The sequence below is a fragment of the Salvelinus namaycush genome, chromosome 5, assembly GCF_016432855.1.
Source record: "Salvelinus namaycush isolate Seneca chromosome 5, SaNama_1.0, whole genome shotgun sequence".
NCBI classification, from domain to species: Eukaryota; Metazoa; Chordata; class Actinopteri; order Salmoniformes; family Salmonidae; genus Salvelinus; species Salvelinus namaycush.
Window position 1 is genome coordinate 34,890,392 of NC_052311.1, and position 9,203 is coordinate 34,899,594.

The 9,203-nt window shown below is 41.8% G+C and overlaps 1 protein-coding gene across 1 annotated transcript; it reads right to left on the reverse strand.

Annotated features, from left to right (window-relative positions):
* Window positions 1–1,592: 1,592 nt before the first annotated feature.
* On the reverse strand, window positions 1,593–8,897 carry fam199x (family with sequence similarity 199, X-linked). The gene is made up of 7 exons (XM_038994035.1): window positions 8,786–8,897; window positions 8,157–8,337; window positions 7,836–8,055; window positions 7,590–7,742; window positions 7,342–7,503; window positions 5,447–5,716; window positions 1,593–3,019 (listed from the first exon to the last, which is right to left on the reverse strand). Exons 2-7 carry the CDS (start codon window positions 8,321–8,323, stop codon window positions 2,843–2,845), a joined length of 1,149 nt encoding a protein of 382 aa, XP_038849963.1. The 5' UTR covers window positions 8,324–8,337; window positions 8,786–8,897; the 3' UTR covers window positions 1,593–2,842.
* Window positions 8,898–9,203: the final 306 nt, after the last annotated feature.

Genomic DNA, 9,203 nt, shown 5'->3' on the forward strand with positions numbered 1-9,203 from the left:
ACTGTTTTCTCAGATTATGCTGATTTGGCGACATAGGGCTCAATCATAGACCCACTTTGCTCAATTCAGAGAAATTGTGGGTGCAGCAGTTCTGTATCTGATGACTTCGTGGAAAAAGGGATGTGCTCATTTGAAAGTGGACCATCCCTTCTCAGTAAGATTTTTAAGGTTTCTTAGTAAGTAATTATCACAATAAATTAATAAATTGGCATAATCTGTTCAGTAACACTTGAGTTAACCTATTACATTAGTTCATCAAGCACTTGTTGTTGGATGCTCCATAAATTGTATACTATTCATTTGCTTGGGCCCCATACATTACCTTGTGCATTAAATAAGGCTGAAGGCATTGGTGTAGCAGTGTCAATGGCTCAACTGTGTAACAGTCCCATTCCCTGGCAGCAATTCTCAGCCCAGCCTGCCTCATATGATGGGAGAATGGTCACCTTGTTCTTGTTTATTGGCTAATCACCAGTATGCCTGGAAGTTAATTACTGTAAAAAGCCCCTCTATTGAAATGTGCACCTGCTGCCAATTACCTTCAAGGTTTACTTAAAACCATCCAATCAAAAACTATGGCAGTGGGATAGTGGAAAATACTTGCCAAAATGTATTCCCAGTGCAGACAAAAGAACCAGATTTGGTCCAAGAGCTGGACTGAGTTTCAGGCATCATTGTATTTGAGGGAAATGGACCTCTAATGGAGTAGGTGTCAGAAACATTGATAGGCTACATTAACTATAACTTTTTTGATTAACATACATCTTAATCAAATATAAAATTACAAGGGCCAAGTTTATTCAGATAATTTTGCATCCAGTTTACGTTAGTGGTTGTAATAGCTACTACATAGGATCCAATCAAAATGATATGAAGCATCTATCACCATTACTGTCCAGCTGAGGATGTGCTTGTATCTATTCCAGATAACACTAATGTAGCTAAGCAAACACATTTCTAATGTACCCTGGACTGTGGAGTCACTAAGACACTATGATTAATCACAGATCTATTTCACCGCCTTCATTTACACACTATCTTTCCTTTGCATAACTGTTCTCTTGGTTTATACCTATAATGTATTTATTCTAGCTAATGCACTACCTATTGACCTTCAGTCTCCGATAGAGGAAATTGATTTGCAATGAAGCTCAAATGATGAACTCCTATGCCACTGCATGCTGTTCCACATACTGAACTGATGTGTAAACACAATAAAATACATTAGTCTTAACAAATGTTAGTCCCAGACATGTTACCACCACATTAAGTACTACTTCTAATAGGCTTGTAAAATGTACTATTAACAAGATAAAACTACTACATTTTAGGATTAGTTTGATTGTAACGTAATAGACATATTTAGCATGCATTTTGTGAATTAATATCTTTACAATGTGTAATTGTAATTTCTGTCAGAGATGTTGTATATTGCCCTTGTAAGTGGCTTTGGGGTGAACAAATATTGGAGGACATTGCTCCATTGCAGCCATTTTGTGTTGCAATAGCCAATCAAGAAGTATGGTTTATCAATGTATATAGTCAATCAAGGCGATACCTCTCTCTCTCGTGAAAATTAAAAGATACAAATCTGAAGGAAAATTTGATGCGATGACAATTTATTTCTCATTTTGCATTACATTATTGAGTAGATCACACAGAAACAACTGCATTCTGGTATGCTTCTGTTCTGCAACTATCTTGCTCACGTCAAAAATACATTGCAGTGGCATATACAGCAACTAGAAATTGGACACCCAAGAAAGCAAGCAATGAATACTCCCTAACTTGGTGCAGCAACCTTTTTCCCCCACCGAATGAATGGAATTTCATGGCTATTCATTTATTTATTCAAAATAAAGATCTACTCACAACATCTAGTTGATCTAATATATTGTTTTTATAATTACTCAAAAGGGGTAACTTTATACAGGAAAAAGACAAAGCGACATATACAGGTGATAAAAGCTTCTTTAGGTAAATACATTTTCTAATGTACAGAAGTTAGTGTTGTGTTCATGTTGAAAGAGTAAATACTGTCGCTCCACAGGGTGGGGTCCACCACAATATCCAAGGAGAGTAAGCAAAGATGTCAAGAAATACCTTCCCACCTAAAGAACATGCAGTCATACTACAGTTCAATAGCATTCAATATGGGAATCTCTCTAATTTGCAATGCACTGGATAGCTGCATTATTTTACATTTAATTGTCAAGTCTACGCCCCCATGCACAAAATACACACAAGGAAAACAAAACAAAACAGATTCCTGTGACTTATTAAATCACCTTTGACAATGTAGGGTTGAATGTTTCATTTCTATGTATTTGTTAGAGGCCAAGTCTGTATCACCACTTAACCCTGTTGTGTTTATGAACATGTAGGCCTTAACTTAAGGGGAAACTTAATGTAAAAACAGTTCTTTATGATTTAACTGCATTTATATACAAACACCACAATAAGAAGCCATTGAAAATATGTTAAGCATTTACAACTCAATGTCAACTGTTAATTTACCGTAATGCCAACAGTGATGACTTCCCATGCATTGATTCAGTGTTCCCTCTATGCCTTCAAGATTAAGTTAATCACAGAATGACGTTAATCTTGGTAGTTTTACTTGGAGTATTTTTCTGAAAAATACTCCAATGTTTATACAGCTTCAGTTTTTAGAATTCTGTGCAGGCGTCCAGTTCTAAGGACATAAAATAATTCCAGACTGATTCCAATAGTGCAGCTTCGCTTCAACGTAAACTAGGCTGTAGGATGTGGGACCACCTGCGACGTTTGTGGAAGATGCTATTGTGAGGCTTAAGAAGGAACACTGACTCATTCACTCTTGTCACATCAAGACGTCGACCACATCTTCTCCACGGTCCTCCTCCTCTGTGACTTTGAGTGACAGCACCTCTTCGTTGAGGAAGAGGCCACTCAGCCTCTCCTTGCGGGCCTGTCTCTGCTCCTTCAGCTGTCTCTTACGCAGGGCTTTCTGCTGCAGCTTTCTCTGCTTAGAACGTTTCTACAATAAAAATAGGAAAATAAATAAATGTGTGGCAGTGACACACCAAGCACACAAGATGCAGGGTTCTCCCCAAAGAATGTAAGAGGCACAGCACCACTTTCTGGACTGAAGTGGATTTAACAAGTGAAGGATCAAAAAGGGATAATAGCTTTCACCTGGATTGACATGGTCAGTCTATATCTTGGAAAGAGCAGGTGTTCTTGATGTTTTGTTTACTCAGTATGTATGTATACACACAGTGTATTCGGGAAGTATTCAGACCCATTGACTTTTTCCACATTGTTACTTTACAGCCTTATTCTAAAATGGATTAAATTGTTCCCCCCTCCCCCTCAATACACAACACCCCATAATGACAAAGCAAAAATGGTTTTTAGACATCTGAAATTTTACATTTACATAAGTATTCAGACCCTTTAATCAGTACTTTGTTGAAGAACCTTTGACAGTGATTACAGCCTCGAGTCTTCTTGGGTATGACGCTACAAGCTTGGCACACCGGTATTTGGGGAGTTTCTCCCATTCCTCTCTCAAGCTCTGTCAGGTTGGATGGAGGGTGTCGCTGCACAGCTTTTCCAGGTCTCTCCAGAGATGTTTGATCAGGTTCAAGTCCAGGGTCTGGTTGGGACACAAGAACATTCAGAGACTTGTCCCGAAGCCACTCCTGCTTTGTCTTGGCTGTGTGCTCAAGCCCATTATCCTGTTGGAAGGTGATCCATCGCCCCAGTCTGAGGTTCTGAGCGCTGTGGAGGAGGTTTTCATCTTGGATCTCTCAGTACTTTGCTCCGTTCGTCCATCCATCCTGAATTGTCTCCCGGTCCCTGCCGCTTAAAAACATCCCCACAGCATGATGCTGCCACCACCATGCCTTAGGGATGGAGCCAGTTTTCTTCCAGATATAATGCTTGGCATTCAGGCCAAAGAGTTCAATCTTGGTTTCATCAGACCCGAGAATCTCAGGCTGTCATGTGCCTTCTACTGAGGAGTGGCTTCCATCTGGCCACTCTATCATAAGGGCCTGATTGGTAGAGTGCTGCAGAGATGGTTGTTCTTCTGGAAGGTTTCCCATCTCCACAGAGGAACGATGTAGTTCGGTCAGAGTGATCATCGGGTTCTTGGTCACCTCCCTGACCAAGGCCCGTCTCCCCCAATTGCTCAGTTTGGCCAGGCTGCCAGCTCTAGAAAAAGAGTCTTGGTGGTCCCAAACTTCTTCCATTTAAGAATAATGGAGGCCACTGTGTTCTTGGGGATCTTCAATAATGCAGAAATGTTTTCGTACCCTTCCCCAGATCTGTGCCTCGACACAATCCTGTCTCGGAGCTCTACGGACAACTCCTTAGACCTCATGGCTTGGTTTTTGCTCTGACATGTACTGTCAACCTTAGACAGGTGTGCCCCTTTCAAAATAATGTCCAATCAATTGAATTTACCACAGATAGATGTTTCCACAACTTGATTGGAGTCTCAAGGATGATCAATGAAAACGGGATACACCTTTTTACTTGGCTCATCGCGCAATAGCGACTCCTTGTGGCGAGCCGGGCGCCTGCAGGCTGACATCAGTCATCAGTTCAATAGTGTTTCCTCCGACACATTGGTGTGGCTGGCTTCCGGGTTAAGCGGGCAGGTGTGAAGGAGTGCGGTTTGACGGGTCATGTTTCGGAGGACGCATGACTCAAACTTCGCCTCTCACGAGCCCGGTGGGGAGTTGCAGCGATGAGACAAGATTGTAATTGGATTGCAAATTGGGATGGAAAAAGGGGGTAACAATTTATTTTTTATAAAACAAAAAGATACAAATAAATAAAAAGTACTTTCCAAATGCACTGTATACACACATACAGTACCAGTCAAAAGTTTGGACACCTACTAATTCAAGGGTTTTTACATTGTATATTCTACATTGTAAAATAATAGTGAAGACATCAAAACTATGAAATAACACACATGGAATCGTAGTAAGCAAAAAAAGCATTAAAAACATTTTAGATTTGTAAAAATGAAGAAAAATCCTTGAATGAGCAGGTGTCCAAACTTTTGACTGGCACTGCACATACAGCTGTGTCGGTTACCGACACAATGATGCGGCAAACTTTGCAGCCAGTACAAGTTGATACAAATTTGCAAGTTCACTAGCGAGAGTGCAAGCTCACGACAGACAGGCAGAGTAAAAAGAAACTAAACCAACCTCCATGCATAGTCAATGTGTTTATAGAGGAGATTCAATTTCATCCGGATATTTTCTGCTGGGCAATGTATCCGGCAATGTTTTTATTTGTTGTTCTTTTATGTCATTTTTATCTGCCAAAAGCCAGCAATTACTGGCAAATGAAAACACTGGTACAGTCCAAAGTATTTGATGAGGAGGAACACAATACCAGCCATAGTGTACTCTTAACAGGCAGAGTGAAGCCCCTTCCTTACCTTGGAGTCCCGGATCCGCTCAGCAGCACTGGACAGGTTCCCGTCGCTGTGGGCGCGGCTGATGTTGGCCGCACTGCAGTTGGAGGCAGAGTTGCCGGTGGAGCCTGTGGATCCGGTGGAGCTGCTGGCACTGCTGACCATGCTAGCGTTGCTGCTGCTGGCCCCACTCACCCCGCTGGTGCTAGCACTGCTGTGGCCACTCCTCTTCCAGCTGTCCCGGGTGCTGCAGGGGCGCAGTCGTGGACTGTGCTCCCGGATGTAGTTTCTCACCTGTTCGATAGGAACGTTTAGGCCTTAGGTTCAACACACTTCCGACAACATTTAGATCAGAGTACACTGCCCAGCATACAGGGCCACAATCCAACTACAAGAATGTTGTCATTTTGCACCTAGGGATGAAACTGTTACCGGTTTCGCGATAAACCACGGTAAAATTCACGACAAGTAGTATTACCGTTTCCAATTTCAATTATCATTAAAAAACGGTTTGAGAAACACACTGTAAATACTGTCCAGCATCAACAGTCTGACGGAAGCGCAGCATGCAACGTAGGTTTTGTTTTGTGTGAAAACATGGCGGAAGGCAGTAACAACGCTCGGGAGATTTTTCAGCCTTCTAAGGGGACCAAATCTGAAGTTTGGTCGTATTTTGGGTTTTACAAGAGTGCTGCGGGAAACTTAAATCGAAGATGGTCACCTTGTCTGCAGAACATGGAGAGAAAAAAAAAAATGCTGCGAAAGGGGGCATCACTTCAAATCTCGAGTCATCTTTATGACCACCACCCACTACTTTATAGCGAATGCAAGGTAAGTTAACTTCTAGCCCAATTCATGATCTGGGACTTCAGAATGGGAGAAAATGTCATGGTGCGTCTGTCTAACTTGCTAATAGCTTGTCAATAATGTGAACTGAAGCTTCCAGTGTTACCTAATCTTGTAAAAATACTACATGTTGTTCTGCTGCTGTATGTGTCTGCAGACTATTTGCCCACTGCATACGATAACACGTTATGTAGTTTAGTCACCAAACCAACCTATTATGTTCATTTCAAATCCGGCAGACGCCGACTTGGTTGTAAAAGTGTTCCAACAGGAGAAACACTATAGACTCCTATACAAGACTCCTGTATTTATGTCAATTGTTGGGTTCATTGCAATTACTATCACTGTCTTCTTAAGACTAATTTGTATTCATGTAAATTGTGCATGGGGTCATTGCATATACTCAAATGCAACACAGAAGATAGTGTGTGTAAGTGAATAGTATTTATAATGTAACACCAATAATAATATATTTGCTATTCCCTTGTTAACAGAGTGGGCGCGCAGCAGGCAAACCTAGTGATACTACTGGCCCCTCATCTACAGTTGTGACAGACACTCAAGCAAGCATTTAAAAGGCAGGCTGCTTATACACCCACATCAAAAAATGCTCAAGACCTCACTGCAGCCCTTTCATATTGCATTGCAAAGGACATGATGCCATTTCAAATTGTTGAGAGGCCTGGCTTTCTGAGGCCAATGAAGGTTGCCGTGCCTCACTACAAAGTGAGTGCTAATTTTATTTGTTGTTTATTTGCTTACTTAAGGTTGTGTTCATTTAAACCTGAACTAAGGAAACTTTTACCTCTCATGGTCACATGGTGCCATCTTTAAATGTTATTATTTTAATGTTTATGCACACAAAAAGTGCATCGTGCTGCTAATTTTATTTGTTGTTTGTTGAATTTCAGAATAAAACTTGGTGAAATGATTTCAGTGTGTGTATCAGTACTTTTTGAACATGTCCAGCACATTTTAACAATACCGCAATAATACTGATGATAATCTTGGTCACTATAATCATGATATGAAATGTTCATACCGTTTCATCTCTAATTGTGCCATTCACTCACCTGTTTCAGTTTCTCATCAGTCAGGCAGTTGAGCTCGATGATAAACTCGCTGTCTGTGGGGGATATCTGTGCACACGGGTCAATGATCTTGATGATATCCAACTGCTCTCGTAGCCCCATCTCCGTGCTGACCTTTCTGCTCAAATACTCAATATATTCCACCTGAGAGGCAGACAAAGAATGAAAGACATCTGCAACTGCTGCTTTACAATTCCTGGCATTGTGAAATTGAGAGCAGGTCTCCATACCTGTTCATCATTGGTCATAGCACTCCAGGGGAGCTCATCCATATTTCTATGTGGTTTGGACTTTCTCTTGGAGGAAAGGCATGGGGAGCTGGGAACACTGGGTATGATGTCAGAGAGCACATCACTTCCACTGGCTATGTCGCTTCCAGGCAGCTGTGGATAAGCAAAAAACGTTTACTCCAAATGTAACAACTACCAACATACGCAAACAATAATATTTCTGTCATCACATTTAGTGTAGCCTACCTGCCACTCAAATTCACTGTCTGACCAGTCCCAGTAAGTGCTGATAGAGGAGGACACGTCACTGCAGACACTGCCCTCTGGGAACAGGTCGAAGGAGGTGAACTCCTGGTCGTCCAGGAGGGAGTAGCAGTCCTCCTGGTCTCCCACGGAGACAGAGGAGAACAGCTCCTCGCTGCATTCTGAGCTGGCCACACTCGTTCCACAGGAAGTCAGGTTCCATCTGAAAACAGTGGTTAGTTTAGCCTATATGAACAACTAAATTACACTACCGTTTTGTTTTGAAAGCTGTTACACAAGCCACAAACAGGTATCAGGTCTTACCTGTTACTATGGAAGCGGCGCAGAGTGTCTGTCCGGTGACAAGAGGACAACTGAAAGCCAAAGTCACTGACATCCAAAGTGCCTGCCTCACTGAAGTTCCCTCGCTGCGACAGCAGTGGAAATGGCTCCTCGGGGGCTAGGAACTTTCCATAAAGAGCCTCAGACATAACGATTTCTCCCCCTGAGAAAATGGTTAATATGGCCAAATGTTAAACAAGGCTCTTTTCACTTACATAACCAGATTACCGCTAGCGTGTTAGTTACTTGAGTTTGGTTGGCAAGACAAGAACGCTAGCGTAGCGACTAGCGGTCTGTTACACTAACAAAATATTGCTAACGCTAGCAAGCTACGTTAACTTCTCCAGCAAACTTCCGAGCTGGCTTGTTACCTTGTCAATTTCAAGTGTTAACGACATGGTTGACCCTAATAAGTTATTTGGGACACAAAACACGGAATAATTTTGAAGGCAAACAACGAGGCCTCGTTAGCGAATTTAGCTAATTTAAATCGCGTCGTAAAACACAGCAAGCCAGCGGGCTTGTTCGAGATAATCCATTAAACCACGACATTATTGTTCGCATAACATCTTGCCAGATTTACAGAATAATAAATTGATCAAGCAACACACCTGATGTTGTTCAGAGAAAAACCTCCTCCATTTGCAAATTCTCCTCGCCGAGCAAATTATTTCGACGCAACTCCACAACCACACACGTCAATGCCACGCTTTGAAAACTACAGCGCCCTCTTGCGAGAGAAAAATAAAAAGATGGCGTGGCTTCTTCTTCTGTGGGTTTTATGGCGGACTACAACCCTAAAATGTATATATGCCGCCACCAACTGGACGGGTTGAAAAACCAAAACAAGGTCAAAAGAAAATCCATACGTAATAGGGAAATTAACTTAATCCACCCAAATAAAAATAGTACATTTACAAAACCAAACCAAAACTCCCATTTATTCCTTCTTTCAAATCTCAATATCTCCCTTCTCAAGGTCTAGGGCCTGAGAGGATGCTTGTGACAATATTCCATGTAACTCCTCCG

Excerpts from the sequence above, each read along its gene's own strand:
- fam199x (XM_038994035.1), bottom strand. The coding sequence starts at position 8,323 with ATGTCTGAGGCTCTTTATGGAAAGTTCCTAGCCCCCGAGGAGCCATTT. Across the intron at positions 7,504-7,589 it reads CTATGACCAATGATGAACAG|GTGGAATATATTGAGTATTT; the intron begins GTATGGAGACCT and ends TCTGCCTCTCAG. Across the intron at positions 3,020-5,446 it reads AGCGGATCCGGGACTCCAAG|AAACGTTCTAAGCAGAGAAA; the intron begins GTAAGGAAGGGG and ends TTTTTATTGTAG.